Genomic DNA, 27,930 nt, shown 5'->3' on the forward strand with positions numbered 1-27,930 from the left:
TGAAACACGTGTGTATTGTGGTTATACAAGTTTCTTTTATTTGGTAGGAAAATATACTGAAATATAGAGTTAATTAATAAAATTCATCTGTTGAAATAGGTTACCAAATATATAAAATGTAGATGACCACCCTCCTAGAATCGTCGATGTTATAAGAAATGGAGATACGTAGCTAGATGCAATTGCCCCTATACTGTAGCCTACAAAACAATAGCAAAAACAAAACTGGTAAGAAAACTCACTACTTATATTACTTAGATCAATACTCAAATCGATAAGTGAAAATAAAACTAGCAAATAAGTAAGTAAGTAAGTACTGCATTCGTCTCGGTCCAAAGAAGAACGAAATTTCCTATCTTGTCTTACATAAAAAGAATTGGAAATGTACCACCAGTGCTAGGTATCCGTAAATGTGTCCTCGTCCTATCGTGTGTAGTACCCCACCCACAATTATTTGTATTATATAAAATGTTATGTTAAAGTTGTAGAAATGCCATGTGTTGAAATTGCTTACCAGAAACTGTAATTGACACAAATGTGCTACGTTCATTTAATTTCGACCATTTTCCAATGATACCAATTATTGCAACATATACTAGGCCCTGTTTACCGACAGAGAAACAATGATAAATGATATGATTTAATAAATTATGATATTGTGTATTATTAACTTTCCTTCAGTTAATATAGGCCTATACCCTGGGAACAGTTATACCTTTCAAAACAGAATAATTAGTGAAACATGTATACCTGTCCAAATCCATCGATTATTCTACTAATAATCAAAACGCCAATTCCACATTCTGCAGCAAATGGCGACAACAGTGCTATAAGAGAAGATATTGTCACGGCAGATAATATAACAGGGAAGCTGCCGTATTTACCAACTAACCATCCGCCAACCACAGGTGTAACAAAGTACCCGTAGTAAAATGCCCCTAGGATGTCCTGTTGCGTTTTCATGTTCCAGTCAAAAGTGTTCTTCTGAAATATATAATCAAATACTGATTAGATTATATTTATATATAAATAACGACTAGGCCGAATATTGATCATGCTCCAAAAACATTATGCAAACAAATCGACATTATGGCAGGACCGTGACTCGTTTAATAACCAACTGTTTGTAGGCCTACGTGTGGCGTACCATAGATAGGATGACAATACTCCAATTTGTACGAATGATGTAGTTTAATGTATTTGCAGCACAGCACATGGCTACAATGACATATCGAATATACAATCGAGGCGGGCGCAAATCTGAAAAAAAAACAACACACATACTTTCAGCTACCGTACTTGCCAATTAGTACACATAAGGCCTAATGTCGATTTGAAATGTACTTACAGTCACATAGACATGTAGGCCAATACATATTTACTCAGTTCCTGTGTTATTGTTCCCGATAGGTTTTTTCAAAATAAGTCTGGAATCATGTTCGATTAGGCCTATTGGCCAACTGTCACCAGGAAAGAATTATTACTTGAAGTGGATAATTGACTTTTTGATTGACAGACGCCAAAGAGTGAAATACAAAGACGTATATTCGCAGTGGGTCATCCTTACTGGGGGTGTTCCCCAAGGAACCCTACTTGCTGTTCTGATATTCTTGGTCGTTATTAATAACGCTCTTGATGGGTCAAATGAAGCTGGAATTCCGGTCTGGAAGTATGTTGACGATCTTACCTTAGGGGAAAAAATTAAGCCATGGGAGAATAGTATAATTCAAAATTCCATCAATATACTCTCCCAATGGGCGTCCGATAACAAATTGAAACTAAACCCCGCCAAATGCCAAATATTCCAAGTTTTCTTTGGCCGCCACTTACTTCCAGACCGGAATTTCACAATTAATGGTACTGTGTTACCACTTGCTGATAAAGTCAAATTACTAGGTGTCGTGATTGATAATAATCTTAGATGGGAGAGCAATACAAATGAAATAGTTAAGAAGGGGAACCAAAAACTATTCATGTTGAGACTTCTTAAGCTAAGTGGTTTCAATAAGGAAGAGCTGTCCATTGTATTTAAGGTCTACATCAGACCCGTTTTAGAATACGCCGCCCCAGTTTGGCATTTTGGTATAACCCACGCACAATCCAACCTGATTGAACGCGTCCAGAAAAGGGCTTGTAGGTGTATAATAGGGTATGAGAACTATACATCATACGATGCGGCCCTGACTGAGTTAGGCTTTGAACGTTTGTCAGACCGCCGTGACCTGCTTTGTGCCAATTTTGCTCACAAATGTGTACAAAACAATAGATTTAGTGAATGGTTCCCACTAAACAATAAAACACATAACATGAATATGCGAAAATCACTTAAATACAAAGAATATAAATGTAGAACTAAACGATTCCAATGCTCCCCTATACCATCAATGGTTAAATTACTAAATGAATGAACGAAAAAGAATGAAAATGAAAACTATATTTATTTATTTTTATACATTTAAACATTATATATTTTTAAAGATATTTTTCTACTAATTAATTGACTATGTACCGTAACTTAACTATTGTATTAATCTTCATTTTGCTCATTTTGTTTAATTCTGTATATTTTGTATAATGTATTTAACTACTCAGTTCGCAATTCAGTTTATACTGCCATGAATTGTTTTATGTATATACTTATTTGATGAATAAAGATACCGAAATATAATTACTTACCTGACTGATCAATTCAAATATTGGCCTACCACGGCGGGTTAATCATTACACTCAATTGTCAAGCATGAAATATTGTGATACAAAATGAGCCCCCGCTCACTGTCACCCACTTTGATAAACTATGCTCTTTGATCTCTTGGTACGGTCACGTTAGAGACTGTTTCAGTGATTGATGACCCCTATTAGCGGTTTCCTCCTGTGTGTAACTTTCAGATAATATATATAATAATATAATATGTATATTATACGTATACTGTTCTTTACAATTATATTATTTGCATTAATACCAATTGTTGTAATACCAATTGTTGTAAAGTTTTTACATCATTACAGGAGAATTAATGTACATTTTGTTTATAAATAAATAAATCTATTGAGTAACTTTTCCCCTTTACGTTCCTATAACGACCGATTGTTGTCAAGTTCAATTTCCAGAGGCGTTGGTCATGTTTTCGAGGACCATTCGGGTCACACCCACCCCCCGTAGTTATACATAACAATAAATGCATAATAATAATACACAATAATAATAGACAAACTAACTTCAGAATTTAATACATTTTTTGTATAAAGTTGATTATTATTATTAATTATTATTATTATTAATTATTATTATTATTATTATTATTATTATTATTATTATTATTATTATTATTATTATTATTATTATTATTATTATTATTATTATTATTATTATTATTATTATTATTATTATTATTATTATTATTAGTATTATTATTATTATTATTATTAGTAGTATTATTATTATTATTATTATTATTATTATTATTATTATTATTATTATTATTATTATTATTATTATTATTATTATTATTATTATTATTATTATTATTATTATTATTATTATTATTATTATTAGGCCTATATGCCTATACCAGCACTTTCAAAATGCAACCTGACCGCCTTATACTCATAGATACAAAGTAAAGATTGGTTCCCACTAGAACGTAACGCAAGGACGTAAACGCAACGCAAGCGTTTTAACCAATCACAAGCGATGGCTTATTCGATTGTGATTGCTAACTGTCTATAACTTCGCTTGTCATTGGTTAAAACGCTTGCGTTACGTTCTAGTGGGAACCAAGCTTTAGCAATCACAAGCGAATAAGCTATCTATTTGGTCAATTCACTTGCGTTGCGTTTACGTCCTTGCGTTACGTTCTAGTGGGAACCAAGCTTTAGAAACTAATTAACGTCAATACATTTTTATATTATATAAGTGTATTACATCCGGTGGATAGTCATTGGTGTCGGCATAAAGCTATAATTGTATAGCTCCATGTTATAATCTCTATGATTCAAGGTTGGTTTACTTCTTTATGGAGCTATACAATTGGAAATAAAGCGTGGTTCCCACTAGCGACGCAACGTAACGCAATCTACGCAACGTAAGCAAATGCCCTTCTAATAATTGTGTTTGCCCCCGCCTGCGTGAAATCAAAACTACGATGTTTGCAGCACTAGTGCATCGTCGGTTCCCACTTGTGATTTTACGCAATACAACACTTTGCGTCGATACGTCGCTGCGTTACGTTGCGTTGCGTTCTAGTGGGAACCACGCTTTAGAGAGTCCACATCCCTGTTTTTGTTGTTGAGGATTCCTCATCATCTAGACAAGATTGTACAGTTTTTTTCCAAACAAACTCCGAGTTTATCAACCAATTTGAATTGACACTCCATGGTCCATGGTCCTTTGTTATATAGGCCCTACGTCATCATATCTGTACTTTGCATATAATATAATAATTTAGTCCCAAACTTTTAACACCAATGCAAAGTGTGCGTCCTATAAATTGATTTATGTTTAAATTCGTAGGGCATACTCTTGTACTATAGAATAAAACACGCTAATACTCAGTCATACTACTTCAACACTCCATCACTTTTTTCCAAAGCTTTTACATTATATTCAGACTATACTTTTAACATTATACATGGTTCTCTATTATTCATAGACAGTTAGATCACAAAACCACCAAAGAGTCTTCATGTTCATAATTCATATTTTTATTACGGAATATCATAATACTCCAAGCAAATAAATAGCATACTCACAAAAAGAAGTGTATACCTTTACTTTGTTTTGTATTAAATTTTATCACATCTATAAATTAAACTCAATCGAGGAAACTTAAATATGCTATCATTTTCATTCGGGAACACACTAATAACTTAAAACTTTTTATCGGTGGACCCCGCCTTAAAAATGTCTGGATCCGCCCCAGGTAATCTAAATGTTATTTAATTAAATAATGATTGCATTAATTGTTTGTTGTCTAGAGTTGGAGAACACTCCCTTTGATGATAGTTGTCTTGCTCTTGCTATGTGCTACATTTTTTTTCACCTGGAATAATACATAATTAAATGTCATCATAAATAACAGCCAATTACATTTTGAAATACCACTACCATTTCGTATCAAATCAAAGAAACACGTCAGAAGTAAATTTGGTGTTAACAAGGATAGTCCACAGTCCGTAGACTACTGTACCGGTGAAGGTCTTTCTCATCTCATTCAAACATCTTAAATAATAAAAAAAAATAGTCTCATTCTGCCACAAATAAAAGAATGTACTTTCATTTCGTGAAATGATATTTCATTTAGAGATGTGAAGCATAAACAAATATTTATACTTTAAGCATCTATGTGAATACATGGACATTTTACATTTTATTATTTCTAATTGTATATGGTAAATGAAATAAACTTAATTAAACCCCGTATTAATTTATCAAAGTAGAAAGCTTTAGTTACTGCAATGCGCGCACATCATACAAATCAATTAAATAAATGTATAGAGGGCAGCATTCAGAAATCAGAAAATCAACTGCACCACAACAAAACCCAACTGCACAATTCTACCTTTTCCATTTTTTTTGGTAATTTTCGGTATTTTTTCTGGTAAATAGTCTTTTTTTTGCACTTTCCGGTTTCTTCTGGTATTTGTTTTCCGGTAAATAGTCTTTTTTTTTGTACTTTCCGGTTTTTTTTTCTGCAACCCCACGTCATGGCCTCATCACCACATCATCATCACTGAGAGCTATATTGTGTAGTCGTTTTTTGATAACTGAGAGCTATCAGTGTGTATCATCCTCGTATATAATTGTTTCTTAGTTGTAATAAAGATCACATTATTATAAAATCTAGCATATTATTATAATATATAAATGTATAGGTACCAAAACTAATATTTTTATTTTTTTAAAAATTCGATAAGTATTTTAATAACACTGAAACAACATTCTTAATATAACAAATGATATGTAGTACTACTAAATCAATGTCTAATTGCATAGGACTATGTGTACAGTATTATGATCAGTGTAGTCAGAATTTGATAACTGAGCACGCATCTTTTAATATCTAACTCATCAATAATTAGCATTGATATCATATATCACATTGTTGGATATGATCAGTGTAGTCATAATTTGATAACTGAGCACGCATCTTTTAATATCTATCTCATCAATAATTATTATTAATAATCTATATCTCATTGTTCGATATGATCAGTGTAGTCAGAATTTGATAACTGAGCACGCATCTTTTAATATCTACCTCATCAATAATTATTATTAATAATCTATATCACATTGTTCGATATGATCAGTGTAGTCAGAATTTGATAACTGAACACGCATCTTTTAATATCTACCTCATCAATAATTATTATTAATAATCTATATCACATTGTTCGATATGATCAGTGTAGTCAGAATTTGATAACTGAGCACGCATCTTTTAATATCTACATTATCAATAATTATTAATAATCTATATCACATTGTTGGATATGATCAGTGTAGTCAGAATTTGATAACTGAGCACGCATCTTTTAATATCTACCTCATCAATGATTATTATTAATAATCTATATCTCATTGTTCGATATGATCAGTGTAGTCAGAATTTGATAACTGAGCACGCATCTTTTAATATCTACCTCATCAATAATTATTATTAATAATCTATATCACATTGTTCGATATGATCAGTGTAGTCAGAATTTGATAACTGAGCACGCATCTTTTAATATCTACCTCATCAATAATTATTATTAATAATCTATATCACATTGTTCGATATGATCAGTGTAGTCAGAATTTGATAACTGAGCACGCATCTTTTAATATCTACATCATCAATAATTATTATCAATAATCTATATCACATTGTTGGATATGATCAGTGTAGTCAGAATTTGATAACTGAGCACGCATCTTTTAATATCTACCTCATCAATAATTATTATTAATAATCTATATCCCATTGTTGGATATGATCAGTGTAGTCAGAATTTGATAACTGAGCACGCATCTTTTAATATCTACCTCATCAATAATTATTATTGATAATCTATATCACATTGCTCGATATGATCAGTGTAGTCATAATTTGATAACTGAGCACGCATCTTTTAATATCTACCTCATCAATAATTATTATTAATAATCTATATCACATTGTTCGATATGATCAGTGTAGTCAGAATTTGATAACTGAGCACGCATCTTTTAATATCTACCTCATCAATAATTAATATTAATAATCTATATCACATTGTTCGATATGATCAGTGTAGTCAGAATTTGATAACTGAGCACGCATCTTTTAATATCTACATCATCAATAATTATTATTAATAATCTATATCACATTGTTCGATATGATCAGTGTAGTCAGAATTTGATAACTGAGCACGCATCTTTTAATATCTACCTCATCAATAATTAATATTAATAATCTATATCACATTGTTGGATATGATCAGTGTAGTCAGAATTTGATAACTGAGCACGCATCTTTTAATATCTACCTCATCAATAATTAGCATTGATATCATATATCACATTGTTGGATATGATCAGTGTAGTCATAATTTGATAACTGAGCACGCATCTTTTAATATCTACCTCATCAATAATTATTATTAATAATCTATATCACATTGTTGGATATGATCAGTGTAGTCATAATTTGATAACTGAGCACGCATCTTTTAATATCTACCTCATCAATAATTATTATTAATAATCTATATCTCATTGTTCGATATGATCAGTGTAGTCGGAATTTGATAACTGAGCACGCATCTTTTAATATCTACCTCATCAATAATTATCATTAATAATCTATATCACATTGTTCTATATGATCAGTGTAGTCAGAATTTGATAACTGAGCACGCATTTTTTAATATCTACCTCATCAATAATTATTATTAATAATCTATATCACATTGTTCGATATGATCAGTGTAGTCAGAATTTAATAACTGAGCACGCATCTTTTAATATCTACATCATCAATGATTATTATTAATAATCTATATCACATTGTTCGATATGATCAGTGTAGTCAGAATTTGATAACTGAGCACGCATCTTTTAATATCTACCTCATCAATAATTAATATTAATAATCTATATCACATTGTTGGATATGATCAGTGTAGTCAGAATTTGATAACTGAGCACGCATCTTTTAATATCTACCTCATCAATAATTAGCATTGATATCATATATCACATTGTTGGATATGATCAGTGTAGTCATAATTTGATAACTGAGCACGCATCTTTTAATATCTACCTCATCAATAATTATTATTAATAATCTATATCACATTGTTGGATATGATCAGTGTAGTCATAATTTGATAACTGAGCACGCATCTTTTAATATCTACCTCATCAATAATTATTATTAATAATCTATATCTCATTGTTCGATATGATCAGTGTAGTCGGAATTTGATAACTGAGCACGCATCTTTTAATATCTACCTCATCAATAATTATCATTAATAATCTATATCACATTGTTCTATATGATCAGTGTAGTCAGAATTTGATAACTGAGCACGCATTTTTTAATATCTACCTCATCAATAATTATTATTAATAATCTATATCACATTGTTCGATATGATCAGTGTAGTCAGAATTTAATAACTGAGCACGCATCTTTTAATATCTACATCATCAATAATTATTATTAATAATCTATATCACATTGTTCGATATGATCAGTGTAGTCAGAATTTGATAACTGAGCACGCATCTTTTAATATCTACCTCATCAATAATTAATATTAATAATCTATATCACATTGTTCGATATGATCAGTGTAGTCAGAATTTGATAACTGAGCACGCATCTTTTAATATCTACATCATCAATAATTATTATTAATAATCTATATCACATTGTTCGATATGATCAGTGTAGTCAGAATTTGATAACTGAGCACGCATCTTTTAATATCTACCTCATCAATAATTAATATTAATAATCTATATTACATTGTTGGATATGATCAGTGTAGTCAGAATTTGATAACTGAGCACGCATCTTTTAATATCTACCTCATCAATAATTAGCATTGATATCATATATCACATTGTTGGATATGATCAGTGTAGTCATATTTTGATAACTGAGCACGCATCTTTTAATATCTACCTCATCAATAATTAGCATTGATATCATATATCACATTGTTGGATATGATCAGTGTAGTCATAATTTGATAACTGAGCACGCATCTTTTAATATCTACCTCATCAATAATTATTATTAATAATCTATATCACATTGTTGGATATGATCAGTGTAGTCATAATTTGATAACTGAGCACGCATCTTTTAATATCTACCTCATCAATAATTATTATTAATAATCTATATCTCATTGTTCGATATGATCAGTGTAGTCGGAATTTGATAACTGAGCACGCATCTTTTAATATCTACCTCATCAATAATTATCATTAATAATCTATATCACATTGTTCGATATGATCAGTGTAGTCAGAATTTGATAACTGAGCACGCATTTTTTAATATCTACCTCATCAATAATTATTATTAATAATCTATATCACATTGTTCGATATGATCAGTGTAGTCAGAATTTGATAACTGAGCACGCATCTTTTAATATCTACATCATCAATAATTATTATTAATAATCTATATCACATTGTTGGATATGATCAGTGTAGTCAGAATTTGATAACTGAGCACGCATCTTTCAATATCTACCTCATCAATAATTATTATTAATAATCTATATCCCATTGTTGGATATGATCAGTGTAGTCAGAATTTGATAACTGAGCACGCATCTTTTAATATCTACCTCATCAATAATTATTATTGATAATCTATATCACATTGCTCGATATGATCAGTGTAGTCAGAATTTGATAACTGAGCACGCATCTTTTAATATCTACCTCATCAATAATTATTATTAACAATCTATATCACATTGTTGGATATGATCAGTGTAGTCATAATTTGATAACTGAGCACGCATCTTTTAATATCTACCTCATCAATAATTATTATTAATAATCTATATCACATTGTTCGATATGATCAGTGTAGTCAGAATTTGATAACTGAGCACGCATCTTTTAATATCTACATCATCAATAATACTTATTAATAATCTATATCTCATTGTTCGATATGATCAGTGTAGTCAGAATTTGATAACTGAGCACGCATCTTTTAATATCTACCTCATCAATAATTATTATTAATAATCTATATCACATTGTTCGATATGATCAGTGTAGTCAGAATTTGATAACTGAGCACGCATCTTTTAATATCTACCTCATCAATAATTTTTATTAATAATCTATATCACATTGTTCGATATGATCAGTGTAGTCAGAATTTGATAACTGAGCACGCATCTTTTAATATCTACATCATCACTAATTATTATTAATAATCTATATCACATTGTTCGATATGATCAGTGTAGTCATAATTTGATAACTGAGCACGCATCTTTTAATATCTACCTCATCAATAATTAATATTAATAATCTATATCACATTGTTGGATATGATCAGTGTAGTCAGAATTTGATAACTGAGCACGCATCTTTTAATATCTACCTCATCAATAATTATTATTAATAATCTATATCACATTGTTCGATATGATCAGTGTAGTCAGAATTTGATAACTGAGCACGCATCTTTTAATATCTACATCATCAATAATTATTATTAATAATCTATATCACATTGTTCGATATGATCAGTGTAGTCAGAATTTGATAACTGAGCACGCATCTTTTAATATCTACCTCATCAATAATTATTATTAATAATCTATATCACATTGTTGGATATGATTAGTGTAGTCAGAATTTGATAACTGAGCACGCATCTTTTAATATCTACCTCATCAATAATTATTATTGATAATCTATATCACATTGCTCGATATGATCAGTGTAGTCATAATTTGATAACTGAGGACGCATCTTTTAATATCTACCTCATCAATAATTAATATTAATAATCTATATCACATTGTTGTATATGATCAGTGTAGTCAGAATTTGATAACTGAGCACGCATCTTTTAATATCTACCTCATCAATAATTAGCATTGATATATATCACATTGTTGGATATGATCAGTGTAGTCATAATTTGATAACTGAGCACGCATCTTTTAATATCTAACTCTATAATAATTATTATTAATAATCTATATCTCAATGTTCGATATGATCAGTGTAGTCAGAATTTGATAACTGAGCACGCATCTTTTAATATCTACCTCATCAATAATTATTATTAATATCTTATATCACATTGTTGGATATGATCAGTGTAGTCATAATTTGATAACTGAGCACGCATCTTTAAATATCTACCTCATCAATAATTATTATTAACAATCTCTATCACATTGTTGGATATAATCAGTGTAGTCATAATTTGATAACTAAGCACGCATCTTTAAATATCTACTTCATCAATAATTATTATTAATAATATATATCACATTGTTGGATATGATCTGTGTATTCATAATTTGATATAACGCATCTTTTAATATCTACCTAATCAATAATAATTATTAATACTTAATGTTGGATATGATCAGTGTGGTTTTGTTAAATTTAATGTATACGAGAGATCGAGTCGATGGGTTTTGAAAATGTGTTATTCTTTTGTTCCTAATCACCCTATTGATTTGTATCCGTTTGCTGTTTAAATTTATACTTTTAAGAACGCATCGTTTATGATGAACGTGTGCCGTTGTAAAAATAAAAATATTCCATATCTTTTTATGTTTCATATGTATTGGCTTCTATTGAGGGTCCCAGTTCTTCTTAACAGAATAAATTTGCAGTGAATGAATAATTTGATAAATGAGGACGTGTGTTTTAACATCGATCTATACAGACGTACACGTATTAATACTCTTCCAGAAATGATATGTTGCTATAATAGGCCTATGACGAATTTCCATTACATTAATAATTCAATTAAAAAGGAAATGTGTCAGAAATACTAAAGAATCCAGTAATCTTGTTGATTAATAATTAGTTGTACCATTTCTGATGAAGGAACAGAAAACTAAACTTGCAGCCAATCCGAAAAGCTGCTGTACTGTATAAGTAGGGAATTTTAAGTAGGAGTTGTTTTAAATGTCATTGGTCTCGGTTTTTACAAGCTTCTGACCTAGTTTGTGTTTTAAAATGTCAATTTTAGATAAATTGACAGATTTTACCATGTAAACTGTGCAAACTTAATGCAAACTTTAATAAAAACACCCCACAAACATCATTCAAACCACTTAATATTGATTATACCACTGCTAGAACTATAAAAGAGGACAATTTATTAAATAATTTTATTGAAATAGCTCTAGGTTTGATTTTTTAGGGTGAAAAATGTCAATTTTGGATAAACTTACAGATTTTACCATGTAAACTGTGCAAACTTTAAAAAAACACCCCACAAACATCATCCAAACCACTTAATATTGATTATACCACTGCTAGAACTATAAAAGAGGACAATTTAGGAAATAATTTTATTGAAATAGCTCTAGGTTTGATTTTTTAGGGTGAAAAATGTCAATTTTGGATAAATTTACAGATTTTACCATGTAAACTGCATAAACTTAATGCAAACTTAAAAAAAACACCCCACAAACATCATTCAAACCACTTAATATTGATTATATCACTACTAGAACTGTAAAAGAAGACAATTTTTGAAATCAATTTATTGAAATAGCTCTAAGGTTGACTTTTTTGGAGTGAAAAATGCCAATTTTGGATAAATTTATAGATTTTACTATGTAAACTGTGCAAACTTTAAAAAAAACCCCACAAACATCATCCAAACCACTTAATATTGATTATATCATTATTAGAACTATAAAAGAGGACAATTTATGAAATAATTTTATTGAAATAGCTCTAGGTTTGATTTTTTAGGAAGAAAAATGTCAATTTTGGATAAATAGACAGATTTTACCATGTAAACTGCATAAACTTAATGCAAACTTAAAAAAAACACCCCACAAACATCATTCAAACCACTTAATATTGATTATATCACTACTAGAACTGTAAAAGAAGACAATTTATGAAATAATTTTATTGAAATAGCTCTAAGTTTGACTTTTTAGCGTGAAAAATGTCAATTTTGGATAAATTTACAGATTTTACCATTTAAACTGCGTAAATTTAATGCAAACTTTAAAAAAACACCCACAAACATCATCCAAACAACTTAATATTGATTATACCACTACAAGAACTATAAAAGAGGACAATTTATGGAATAATTTTATTGAAATAGCTCTAGGTTTGATTTTTTAGGGTGAAAAATGTCAATTTTGGATAAATTGACAGATTTTACCATGTAAACTGTGCAAACTTTAAAAAAACACCCCACAAACATCATCCAAACCACTTAATATTGATTATACCACTGCTATAACTATAAAAGAGGACAATTTATGAAATAATTTTATTGAAATAGCTCTAGGTTTGATTTTTTAGGGAGAAAAATGTCAATTTTGGATAAATAGACAGATTTTACCATGTAAACTGCATAAACTTAATGCAAACTTAAAAAAAACACCCCACAAACATCATTCAAACCACTTAATATTGATTATATCACTACTAGAACTGTAAAAGAAGACAATTTATGAAATAATTTTATTGAAATAGCTCTAAGTTTGACTTTTTAGCGTGAAAAATGTCAATTTTGGATAAATTTACAGATTTTACCATTTAAACTGCGTAAATTTAATGCAAACTTTAAAAAAACACCCACAAACATCATCCAAACAACTTAATATTGATTATACCACTACAAGAACTATAAAAGAGGACAATTTATGGAATAATTTTATTGAAATAGCTCTAGGTTTGATTTTTTAGGGTGAAAAATGTCAATTTTGGATAAATTGACAGATTTTACCATGTAAACTGTGCAAACTTTAAAAAAACACCCCACAAACATCATCCAAACCACTTAATATTGATTATACCACTGCTATAACTATAAAAAAGGACAATTTATGAAATAATTTTATTGAAATAGCTCTAGGTTTGATTTTTTAGGGTGAAAAATGTCAATTTTGGATAAATTTACAGATTTTACCATGTAAACTGCATAAACTTAATGCAAACTTAAAAAAAACACCCCACAAACATCATTCAAACCACTTAATATTGATTATATCACTACTAGAACTGTAAAAGAAGACAATTTATGAAATAATTTTATTGAAATAGCTCTAGGTTTGATTTTTTAGGGTGAAAAATGTCAATTTTGGATAAATTTACAGATTTTACCATTTAAACTGCGTAAATTTAATGCAAACTTTAAAAAAACACCCCACAAACATCATTCAAACCATTTAATATTGATTATATCAAAGTTATCAAAACTATGATTACACTGATCATATCCAACATTGTGATATAGGATATTATTAGTAGTTATTGATAAGGTAGATATTAAAAAACTAAACAGATCATATCCAACAGTATGATAGAGATTATTAATATTAATTAATGATGATGTATCTATATTAAACGATTTTTGCTCAATTATCAAATTATGACTACACTGATCATATCCAACAATGTGATATAGATTATTAATAATAATTATTGATAAAATAGATATTGAAAGATGGGTGCTCAGTTATCAAATTATGACTACACTGATCATATCCAACAATGTGATATATGATATCAATGCTAATTATTGATGAGGTAGATATTAAAAGATGCATGCTCAGTTATCAAATTCTGACTACACTGATCATATCCAACATTGTGATATAGGATATTATTAATAGTTATTGATAAGGTAGATATTAAAAGATGCGTGCTCAGTTATCAAATTATGACTACACTGATCATATCCAACAATGTGATATAGATTATTAATAATAATTATTGATGAGGTAGATATTAAAAGATGCGTGCTCAGTTATCAAATTATGACTACACTGATCATATCGAACAATGTGATATAAGATATTAATAATAATTATTGATGAGGTAGATATTTAAAGATGCGTGCTCAGTTATCAAATTCTGACTACACTGATCACATCTAACAATGTGATATAGATTATTAATAATAATTATTGATGAGGTAGATATTAAAAGATGCGTGCTCAGTTATCAAATTATGACTACACTGATCATATCGAACAATGTGATATAGATTATTAATATTACTTATTGATGAGGTAGATATTAAAAGATGCGTGCTCAGTTATCAAACTATGACTACACTGATCATATCCAACATTGTGATATAGGATATTATTAATAGTTATTGATAAGGTAGATATTAAAAAACTAAACAGATCATATCCAACAGTATGATAAAGATTATTAATATTAATTAATGATGATGTATCTATATTAAAAGATTTTTGCTCAGTTATCAAATTATGACTACACTGATCATATCCAACAATGTGATATAGATTATTAATAATAATTATTGATGAGGTAGATATTAAAAGATGCATGCTCAGTTATCAAATTATGACTACACTGATCATATCGAACAATGCGATATAGATTATTAATATTAATTATTGATGAGGTAGATATTAAAATATGCGTGCTCGGTTATCAAATTATGACTACACTGATCATATCGAACAATGTGATATAGATTATTAATATTAATTATTGATGAGGTAGATATTAAAAGATGCGTGCTCAGTTATCAAATTATGACTACACTGATCATATCCAACAATGTGATATAGATTATTAATATTAATTATTGATGAGGTAGATATTAAAAGATGCGTGCTCAGTTATCAAATTATGACTACACTGATCATATCGAACAATGTGACATAGATTATTAATAATAATTATTGATAAGGTATATATTAAAAAACTAAACAGATCATATCCAACAGTGTGATATAGATTATTAATATTAATTAATGATGAGGTAGTTATTGAAAGATGGGTGCTCAGTTATAACATTATGACTACACTGATCATATCCAACAATGTGATATAAATTATTAATAATAATTATTGATGAAACAGATATTAAAAGATGCGTGCTCAGTTATCAAATTCTGACTACACTGATCATATCGAACAATGTGATATAGATTATTAATAATAATTATTGATGAGGTAGATATTAAAAGATGCGTGCTCAGTTATCAAATTCTGACTACACTGATCATATCGAACAATGTGATATAGATTATTAATAATAATTATTTATGAGGTAGATATTAAAAGATGCGTGCTCAGTTATCAAATTCTGACTACACTGATCATATCGAACAATGAGATATAGATTATTAATAATAATTATTGATGAGGTAGATATTAAAAGATGCATGCTCAGTTATCAAATTCTGACTACACTGATCATATCGAACAATGTGATATAGATTATTAATAATAATTATTGATGAGGTAGATATTAAAAGATGCGTGCTCAGTTATCAAATTCTGACTACACTGATCATATCCAACAATGTGATATAGATTATTAATATTAATTATTGATGAGGTAGATATTAAAAGATGCGTGCTCAGTTATCAAATTATGACTACACTGATCATATCGAGCAATGTGATATAGATTATCAATAATAATTATTGATGAGGTAGATATTAAAAGATGTGTGCTCAGTTATCAAATTCTGACTACACTGATCATATCCAACAATGTGATATAGATTATTAATAATAATTATTGATGAGGTAGATATTAAAAGATGCGTGCTCAGTTATCAAATTCTGACTACACTGATCATATCCAACAATGTGATATAGATTATTAATAATAATTATTGATGATGAAGATATTAAAAGATGCGTGCTCAGTTATCAAATTCTGACTACACTGATCATATCGAACAATGTGATATAGATTATTAATAATAATTATTGATGAGGTAGATATTAAAAGATGCGTGCTCAGTTATCAAATTCTGACTACACTGATCATATCGAACAATGTGATATAGATTATTAATAATAATTATTTATGAGGTAGATATTAAAAGATGCGTGCTCAGTTATCAAATTCTGACTACACTGATCATATCGAACAATGAGATATAGATTATTAATAATAATTATTGATGAGGTAGATATTAAAAGATGCATGCTCAGTTATCAAATTCTGACTACACTGATCATATCGAACAATGTGATATAGATTATTAATAATAATTATTGATGAGGTAGATATTAAAAGATGCGTGCTCAGTTATCAAATTCTGACTACACTGATCATATCGAACAATGAGATATAGATTATTAATAATAATTATTGATGAGGTAGATATTAAAAGATGCGTGCTCAGTTATCAAATTATGACTACACTGATCATATCCAACAATGTGATGTAGAGTATTAATTATTGATGATGTAGATATTATAAGATGCATGCTAACTTATCAAATTTTGACTACACTGATCATATTTGATATTGTGATTGATGATGATATATTCATATAAAGAGTTTGTTTTTCTGTACAATACTCACAGTATTTTTTAATCCATCCACATGAAGAAGAGACACAAGATGAGTTGTTTGAAATTGTGAAGCCTCACAACCTTACTAATTGTGATGACATTTAATATAATATTACAGCCATACACAAACAGTAAGGTAGTTAGGGTCACTACAATCTATTAAAATAATTAACATTAATTAACTGGAAACATTGTTAATTATCAGTTTGAGTTTGACTTTTGTCTCTTTTGTTGTAGAATTGAATCTCTCTTTATCCATTGTTTTCAACCTGAAAATAAACAGGCCTAATACCTTGCCATTAGCAATGAAATCAACTTACACACTAACATTTTATATAGATAGGCTGTCTATGACCCCCAGCCTACCCCTAGCTAGGCCTATGCCTCTCTATACCATTCTGCTGGCTAGCTAGCAAGGCCCTAGGCCTAGTCCTATAATTAATAGCACAGGTCTCATATAGATAGGCCTAGAGTGTTTAGACTGAGCCTGGTTATATGCCTATTTATTTAACTAGGCCTAGGCAGGCATAATCAGCCTAAACTAAGGCCTAATAAACTAGTCTAGGCCTAGGCCCTAAAAACTAGAATACATAGAGCTAGCTAGAGGCTAGCCTAGGACTAGCCTAGCTACTTATTAGCTAGTAACTAGTACTTATAAGCTACCAGTTCCCTAGTAGGGCCTAACCAGGTGGGCCTAGCCTAGCTAGGCCTAGTAGTAGTAGTACTACCCTAGTAGTAGCCTACTAGGCTAGTACTACTACTAGGCCTATCTAGGCCCTAGGCTAGGGTAGCTAGACTAGCCCTAGTAGTAGGCCTAGGCTATATGCCTAGTAGTACTAGTACTAGGCCTACCTAGGCTACTAGCTAGAGTAGAGAGATGCTAGCCTACCTAGGCCTAGCTAGGCTAGGCCTAGGCCTAGGCCTCCTAGCCTAGCTAGGCTAGGCCTAGGCCTAACTAATCTGCCCTTTTTGGAGGCTAAAATATTGTCTAAAATAAGCTATGACCTACAAACATAGCTTAACTATCTGTTAAGGGCGACACTTATGATGGGTAATCAATAAAATATGCTTCTAAATCTACCTTTTTGGCTTGCAATCTTAATATCCAGTCTAGCCCAAAGATCGTATAGCGCCACTACGTGGCGCTATACGATCTTTGGTCTAGCCTAGGCCTAGGCTAGGCCTGCACGGATCAGGTAGCGAAACGAACGAAGTGAGAGCAGAGGAGGAGGAGGCCTAGCTAGGGCCTAGGTTTCAGGCAGAAAAGATAATCTCGTGTTTGTGAAATTATATATCTATTTATAGTTATTTTAAAATATATCCCTAACATTTCAAAAATTATATATATTACTGATAATTAATTATAAGAATGATACTCTACCTAATGATATAATCAATTAAATGTGTTTTTCGTACGAAATTAATTATATACGAGGATGGCATAAGTGATAGTTCTCTGTTATCAAAAAACAACTACATAATATACCTGTCACTGAATGAGCCATCCAGCTCGAGCTCGTCAATCGAATTGGTATTTACTTGTAGGCCTAGGATATGAATAGAACTAGGGTGATGTCGTCTACTCATCAATTTCTCCTTGTGCCTTTCCAGTTTTGTTTGGATATTGTTGTCTACAGCTAAAATAATTAAGTACAGTAGAGTAGTAAATAAGAATCAAGATAAGCTGATTAGGTCATAGTTAGGTCATGGAGGTATAAAATTCTTACAGTATTTGAATTAAGTTACCACATACAGTACTGTATATTCCAAAAAGGTGTAAAAAGCCTCTATTATTATCAGTAAATATTATTTTGATGGGATAATTTATATCATTTACTGGCCTACAGGTGTACTGAAATTAAGACTAAGAAGAGAATAGATGGCAGCAAGTGATTACAACAAGGAACCAAGCAGAGCCAGTGACTTCACTATTAACCAGACTACACCATTCAATGCAGAACCCCCAGTAGCTATCCTAAGGGAGCACTTTGTAACAGCAAATGATAAATTCTACGTACGGAACCATGCGCCAGTACCGTTGATAGATGAAGCATCATATAAGTAAGAGTTAGCTAGTTAGTTGCTTAGTTTTTTTATGGCCTAGTTTGTGTTACAAATCATTGTACAAACACAACCACAGTATCAATATAGATTTTACTAGAAACATTACATTATTTTACATTACATTATTTTACATTACATTTTTTTCATATAAATTGTTATACAAATGAATGTTTATGAAAGGTGTACAGTACTAGGTTCTAAACTGCACAGGAGCCAAATGTGTACAAAGGACCTACGGTTTATAGTCTTTACAAGGCCGTAGGTAGAGGTTAAAAACAGACGAGGCAAAAATGCTTTAAATATCATTATTAATATAAAATATGACGATCTACTGGGGAATTGGAGTGAGTAGTGAGAAAGTTGAAAATTTCAGACGAGACGAGCGCATTGTCTGCCTCATGCTGGCTACGGCCCTGCCTTATCTGAGAAGACTCGTTCTACCACCAGAACCATGGAATGAGTAAAATGGCATGGCTACACTCTCAGATGTGTTAATACCATTTTTTTTCTTATTTTATAGATTATCAGTTGAAGGATTGATAGCTCGTCATTGCAAATTTTCAATATGGGAACTAAAGCACAGTTTTCCTCAACACACTGTCATGGCAACACTGATGGTAAATAAAAGTATTAACTGTACTATAAAAGTGTATTGAATAAACACCCTTGATCAATTTTAATAATATTTCATCCCAACATCTGATTGCACACTTACTTGTAATTTTATCCATGGGAGAAACTACTTTTGCTATTCATTCATTTCCTTTATTTCGGATAATACATCCATATACAAATCATACAAAACAATAAGAGAAAAACAATTTCACCAGGTAATTAATAAAAGCAACTTCCACAAAAAAGTTTAACAACTATTTTTTTAATCAAACATTACAACTGTCATGATTTCTGCTCTTAAAAATTATGAACGGAATTCCTCCAATATTCATAGAAAGTGGGAAATGTTATTCGTTACAAACATCATGCTTACGCTATTATAACTATGTAACTTCAGTAGCTTACGTAACCCGTTATTAAAGCAAACTCTAAATGAGGTCACAGTACCTGAATTTACTCCATAGAGTCATAATACATTAACGCAATACATTTTAAATAACTTTATTCACAGAAATTTCATTTGAAAAATGTCCTGCATAATGTATTAACTCTGATACACAGAGCTCGAGAGTTTCCATAATAGTGCTGTTTCCATAAGGTGCTCTATCCATCATAGTATTTTGCTATCCCAGGCTTTAAGAAGCTGGTATACAATAGGCATTAAACTGCAAAAAGCTGTCTTAGATTTTAAACATTTGCTTGTTTAGCATATATGTCTATTTAACTCGACTTTAACAAACCACTTGATTATACTTTTAGTGTGCAGGCAACAGAAGAACCGAAATGTCTGATATCAAAGCTGTACGGGTGAGTTAGTACCTTCAACGCTTTATAAACTTGACTGATTCTGGCCTTATATGTCAAATTTTGTTTTTTAAATCAGAATTTATAATGTATTAAAACAATTTCCATTGTTCTGGGTGTCTGTTACCTAGTTTTACTATCTTTACATGGCTATTTAAAACTATTTAAACTAAAGCCTGTTTTCCTGTCGAGGTTTTTCGACGCTATCGTCGTTGATCGTTAACAGTTCAACGACGATTGTTTGAAAACGATCAAGTTGAAATGATAACGATAGCAAGTACCTTTTCCTGTCAATCGTTAACATTTCAATGTTTACGTAGAAGATTGCTGATTATTGTTAACGAAAGCATCGAATAACGTCGACAGGAAAACAGGCTTTAAAGGTCATTGTTTATTGTATTAGCTACTTCACAATTTGTGAGAAAGCGAAACATAAATGTAGCAGTGATTAACATATTGTACTTAGTATAATAAATATTTTAATTTTTCACCTTCCAAATTGAAATCTTCCTGGTTTTACTAAATTGTCTACATCTTTTAGACCATTTGAAATAATCATTGCAATACATTGCTAAAGATGTCATGTGCCTATCTTTTCTATATATTTGTGTAGGGTGTTGGATGGGGATGTGCAGCCATTAGTAATGCTGTTTGGAAGGGGCCTAGACTGCGTGATGTGTTATTCATGGCTGGTATTGAGAAGGTAAGTATTAAGAAATAGGTGTTTTGCACATCAGGATGGGAGACTGGTGGTTTATCGGAATATGGGTCTGAATTTCTGTCCTCCGCTGCTTTTCGTGCTAATGTGTACAGTCCCTATTATTGGGATAGATGGTACATTGTTAACAATTGTGTTCACGCAATTGCTGTGTATGTTTTGCATCATTCCTTCTTGTGTATTAATTACTGTACTCAAATAAAGCTCATTAAATTAACCTCGACCAATTTCAATAAATTTCTTGTTCCCACATGTACTATTGCACGCCATGTGATCCACAATCATCCAATCAAATGACAGGAATTTAGTTAGGTGTTATATAATACTGAATACTGAAATGCTTTATTTGTCCATTATCATAATAAATAAAAATAGAAATTTATCTTAAAGATTGGCAAATATTAGTACAATAAAAAACAAACAAACAAAAATTCATATACAGAATACATATACATTATTGCACAAAACTTGATAAAAGTTGTTGATGTTCTAATTTTGCATCATTTTTTCTAGTAACTGAACTCTGTACAACGATGATGTGTTATAATTATATATTCACTATATGCCTGTATGACTACAACATATTTGAAAGAAAATCTTTATCATGATGTTTTTTAAAATTCAGCTTGAGAGTTTGTGGGATCAGCTACATGTGGATTTTGAAGGTATTGACATATGCAAAGATAAGCGAGGCTATGGGTCATCGATCCCTCTTCATAAAGCATTGTAAGTACAATGGTTTATTTCAGGCAAAATGTACACATGGTCTTACCACAAGAATTTTGTTTTGGAGTGGCTTTCAATTTGTCGAGAAATCTTTCTATGATTTACAAAAAAAAGGGTATCCAGAAAAATGTCTAAAATCATGATCAGACCGAACACAATTAATTGTTGTTAATTAATTAATACAAACAGTAATTAATTTAACCAAGTGACCAGTCTCCATATAATAATATTAAGATATAATATCTATAATAATTTCTGGTCTTTATAATTAGTTTTTCTATGGGTTTTTTTTGTGGCAAGCTCAATATGTACTGTACACTAGTATCATATACTTGGCATAATTATGTGTTTGGTTAAAAAGGCATCAAATTTTATTTACCATTTTGGACCTTGGTAGGTTTTTTGGGGTTTGAAACCTTTAGGGAGTTTACCATACTGTATGACTTTTTGTTTATTTTATATTTACATTTTTATTAAACAGAGAAAAACGAGGAGATGTGATTCTTGCTGTGGAGGTTAGTTAGCTATTTTGTTATATTATAGCATTAATCTCTACTTCAAACAATGTTACTATTTTTTAATTTTGTGCAATTATTTGTAAAAAAAATAGCATATACTCACACTGATGTTACGGTAACAAGATAAAAATGTTGTAGAGCGAAGAAGCTAACAAATGCTGTCCAATGTTGTCTTATGGACGTCGGCAATGCAATTTTGGCAAACCAAACTTTTCCAAGAAGCTCGGACAATATTCTGAACGCAGTCTGGCGAACCTGCCACAAGACGACACAGCTGGATTGAAAGAATGAGCCTTTGTGACATGCCTACCAGCCTAAAACGATGCTATGAATCTACACAAAATATAAGGTTTATTGTCTATTAAAGGCAGATTAGAATAAAATCAACTTAACATGAATTTTGAACAATTTACAGTATGGATACCACTTGGCCAGCTTAAAAAATCAGTTCAATTCAAAGTGATATTTATTTAGTTAGAGGTTAGAAAAACAGTTAACAAAATGTTGGTAAAAAAATACAAGGATAAAGTTGAAGAAGGCATGTTAAAAAACAGTCGTCTTCTGGTAAACATATTGAAGTTTACAATAGATAACTACTATTTGGTCTAAATGAATTCTTTTTTGCATAAGGCAATCGTACATAGATAAAATTTGTGTGTATTCATTTGTTTAAATATATTTCTTAACTCCTATCGATCAATTTTTCAATTTCAATTTAATTTATTTCCACAATAAAAAGGAGGGAGGGGTAGGGGGTCATATAAGTCAGAAAAACTTTATCTGATTTTAACTGGTCTTATAAAATATATATATTTAACAGCCTTTTATCTGTAAAATATTTAATACTATTATTTAAAAATAATGTTTTCATTCAATTTTATCGATATTCCAGCTGAAACTAACCGTTCAGTTATTTCTTTCCCAAAAGGTATATTTATACAATACCGTCAATTTTTTTGTTTTGTTTAAATGATAAATACATTGGCCAAAGTGCTACTTTAAAATAAGTACCAGACTGCAGACAAGTATTGTGTGCTGCATTTACTGGTACAGAGTAAAATAAACAAGCTTTAGTAAAAAAGTATTTTCACAATATTTGTATTCCATTTCCCTAGATATTTTTATTCCATTTCCCTAGACATTTGTTTATACTTTATATCTTATTGGAAGATGATTATTAATATAATATATCTAATTTTTTTTTTTTATGACCCAGATCTAAATTATGTTTTTATAGATGAATGGGTCTGAGTTACCTCGAGATCATGGCTACCCGGTACGAGTGATTGTTCCTGGGTATATTGGAGCAAGGTAATATTATTTTCCAACCATTAACTTTTTGTTTTTACTATCAAAACCAGTGTGATTGCTCATTCAATATCAATTTTATTTCGTCATAAGCAGTATAAACAAGGACGTAACAAAACATAAAAAGTAAGACGAGTTAAAAATCCACATGTCAAAAAAAACCAAAATATATTGTGGCGCAACAAAGTTTAAGAACAAATTTTAAATACTTACAGATGTGTTGTCCGCCAAAACCATAAAAAATGAAGATGAATTAACATGGAATAGGTTGTTTGTAGTTTTAATAAAGTTAATCACAAATAACGTTTTCACTTATAAAATGACTAACTAAATGGCTAAATTCAACCAAAAAGAAATTGGCTGGCAGCCAATTGGACTATTTTTTGTTATAAATTACAGCTATTTCACGTAAATACATTTTTTTTTGCTCCAATTTTTGGTCAAAATGTTTAAGAATTATTTTTTCGGGGGGACAATACATCTTTAATTAAAATATTGGAACTTGTAAATATTGTCTGCACAGCTCGGCGAATAATGTGTATTTGTTCTTTATGTATCTTTTTAAATTTTGGATTACTTGGTAAGTGCTATGTTTTGTATTTATTTATTTAATGAATTGTGATAATAAATTTCAAGTTCTGTTCAAGTTCAAAACGTTTTTCGGATTGTTTTTGTATTGTATTTGAGGATTAAAAAATAGAATATTTTAATTATTTACTTGTTTGATTTCTGTCAGGAGTGTAAAGTGGCTGAAGACTATTACAATCCAGATGCATGAGTCTACCAACTATTACCAAAAGAAAGATTACAAGCTTTTCCTGCCTGAGGTACATTACACAAATAATTTTCATGAGTTGAAGGATTGTTGAATAGCCCAGTTTATCTTTCAACTCATGAAATTATTCTCTCATTCCACAAACACTTTTTACAATTTTAATGCCCCACCCCAACTCCTCCCCTATTTTGAAATAGCATGGCATCCGTCACTGCTCTATTCTTAAAATATATTGTCTATGTTGCATTATTGTCTGCGTAGGTTGACTGGGATACAGTAGATGAATTGTGGGATAAGTCACCAGCCATACAAGAACTGAATGTACAAGCAGCAATCACGCAACCTAGAGATAATGAGATGATTCCTAAGGGTTCAAGTTACACAGTCAAGGGCTACGCATTGTCTGGCGGTGGAAGAAAGTATGTAATCCACTTTGTAATTAAACTATAGAGGTATTATTCAGCTAGAGAGCTAACTGGATGACAGAGAATTGATGTGAACAGGGAATAGGGCAAGGACTCCTCAAAAACAAAGAAATGAAATTAAGCTCTGTCTACACTAGCAAAATGTGATGTGCCCATATAATTAAATTTTTTATTAATACATCAAAACAAATTTGATAAAAATCGAAACTTTCAAAAACAAAATTATGTCTCCTAAAACAAGCGGAATTAACAGAACTGATAACAGGCAAAATAATATCAAAATCATAAGGAAAAATGAATTTAAATTTAAATAATCAAAATAAATATATGTACACGATGATGGGGGCGCCTGAACAGTGCCCAGAGGAAAAAAACAGGCATTCAAATATGCCGAAAAGGCTAAAAACGTTGGAACTAGGAGGGCCACTTAGGTTTCCTAAACCAGGGGCCTCAGGCCTCTGCATTCTACACCACTGATGTTGTTCTTCATTTGTTGAAATATTCAGGGTTTCCCCCTCATTTTTGTTTTGCCTATTTATTCTTAAATATGTGTGGTAAATATAAACTTAACCATGAAATCCATTGAGTTAATACAGTACAATATTAAAATAGAAATTATTCTTTACAGCTTATAAAAGGCAACCAACCATGAATTGTCTACAGTATTGTTTGTTTATTAGCATCCTGTTGATATTGAATGCTCGGTGTTTTTCCCTACATTTCTGTTTATTTGTTGATATTTCTAAACTTGTATGTATATATTGGTATTATTCCAAAAGTAATGCCAGAAATGGGTATTTAATTAGCCACTTGCACTACATGGCCTTTATGGTAAGAATTTGCACTTGGTTAAAGCATGGAGGAAATCCATGGTTAAAGATGTATTGTGTCCAAGAAATACAAATAAATAAAATTCAATTTTGAATAGGCCATTTTTCAGGTGGATAATATATCTTTAACAAATGTTTATCAAAAAATGTTAATTGCTAATTTCATTGCTAATTTCATTGTTATTTTGTAGGATAACACGTGTTGATATTTCCTTTGATGGCGGTAAGAGCTGGAAGGTTGCCAACATGTTCACAGCATCCCAGAATCTGCCTAAAATGGATACAAAATGGAGCTGGGAATTCTGGGAATGTAGTGTCAAGTTTATGCCATCACCCTGTCAGATTATCTGCCGGGCTTGTAAGTAAAACCATTTTATTGTTAATGTTATATAACAGTTCTTTTTAGCTAGGGATTTCAAATATTGTCCCTAACTAACGAATATAAAACCTTCATTTTTGAACGCCTCACTGTTCTAGAGTAAGATTTAATTCAATTAACCCGCCGCTTCCATCTTTAATGGAATGTGAAATGCTATTCTAAAAAAAGAAACCCCAAATTTTGCCTGTATGGTAGAGCAGTTACCCACACACACTGTGTCACCTGCCACGTTACACAACAATAGCAAAATTATTACAAAAGCTTGTTGTGAAATAGTAACCTTTAACTGTTGAAAAAACTTGAATTGAAAGTTGAAGGCTGGGGCATTAACCTTCGCAGCCCACAGCACCCTGAGGCAACGTCTTATTTCAGACAACAGAAACGAACCCATAGTTTATTTTGTTGACAGATACAATACAACAATATAAGAACATATTACATTCAGTGGCGTAGCCTGAGGCCCTGGGTTTACGAACCATAAGTGGCCCTCCAACGCTGGAGGCCTCAATCGTTTTTAGCCGTTTTCGACATATTTTAATACCTGTTTTTTCCTCTGGGCACTGCTCAGGGGCCCCAATAAGCTCCGGGCCCCTGGTTTTAGCCAGTGAGCGTTCATAGCTGTTACACTACTGATTACCGTTTCTGTCGGTCTGAACAGGCCCTTAGATTTGTAAAAATTTATCTTCTACAACCTTCAAATATATTTAAAATTGGATATTTTTTTATCCAGGGGATGAGGGGTCCAACACTATGCCAGAAAATATTCATCAGATATGGAACTTGCGTGGTGTCATGAATAATTCATGGGTACGTGTCAATGTGGTCTCTGATGAAGCAAAGCTATGAGAAGTTCGAAGTTCAAAGTTCATGACACATGAATGCTGACATTTGTTGTATGTGTTCAATAGATTATATTGAGAGATCATTTATGAGAATGTAAAACTGTATGATTACATTGTTATTGTGTAAAAAAAAGTGCTATACCTTCCAATATATTAAAAATTATATTTTAAAATTATTAATATAAACTTGACCGTTGCTAAAAATAGTATGAGTAGAATGAAACATAACCTTACCATTTCACTGCCCACGTGTTGTTATTGCTTACACACTTGTAAATAAAAGTGCTTAAACATGTTGTTTTGTTTTTAAAATAATTTTTCCAGTAATTTTGTTATTCCGTTGGCAACAAAAAAAGAAGTGATTAAAACATGTGAAAAGTGTA

At 30.8% G+C, this 27,930-nt stretch overlaps 1 protein-coding gene across 4 annotated transcripts; it reads left to right on the plus strand.

Annotated features, from left to right (window-relative positions):
- Positions 1 to 5,506: 5,506 nt before the first annotated feature.
- LOC144840586 (sulfite oxidase-like) lies at positions 5,507 to 27,862 on the plus strand. Of its 4 annotated transcripts, none has more exons than XM_078696457.1 (12): positions 5,507 to 5,600; positions 19,391 to 19,604; positions 20,128 to 20,224; positions 20,982 to 21,029; positions 21,640 to 21,729; positions 22,370 to 22,470; positions 22,952 to 22,985; positions 24,226 to 24,299; positions 25,033 to 25,123; positions 25,333 to 25,490; positions 26,518 to 26,684; positions 27,436 to 27,862. In XM_078696457.1, exons 2-12 carry the CDS (start codon positions 19,423 to 19,425, stop codon positions 27,549 to 27,551), a joined length of 1,158 nt encoding a protein of 385 aa, XP_078552583.1. In that variant the 5' UTR covers positions 5,507 to 5,600; positions 19,391 to 19,422; the 3' UTR covers positions 27,552 to 27,862. The 4 variants fall into 4 exon arrangements, with proteins under 4 accessions (XP_078552583.1, XP_078552607.1, XP_078552598.1 ...); XM_078696481.1 differs by having other exon boundaries at positions 5,561 to 5,578; XM_078696472.1 differs by lacking the exon at positions 5,507 to 5,600 and adding an exon at positions 5,634 to 5,652.
- Positions 27,863 to 27,930: the final 68 nt, after the last annotated feature.

Source organism: Antedon bifida, chromosome 1, assembly GCF_963402885.1.
Source record: "Antedon bifida chromosome 1, ecAntBifi1.1, whole genome shotgun sequence".
Taxonomy (NCBI): domain Eukaryota; kingdom Metazoa; phylum Echinodermata; class Crinoidea; order Comatulida; family Antedonidae; genus Antedon; species Antedon bifida.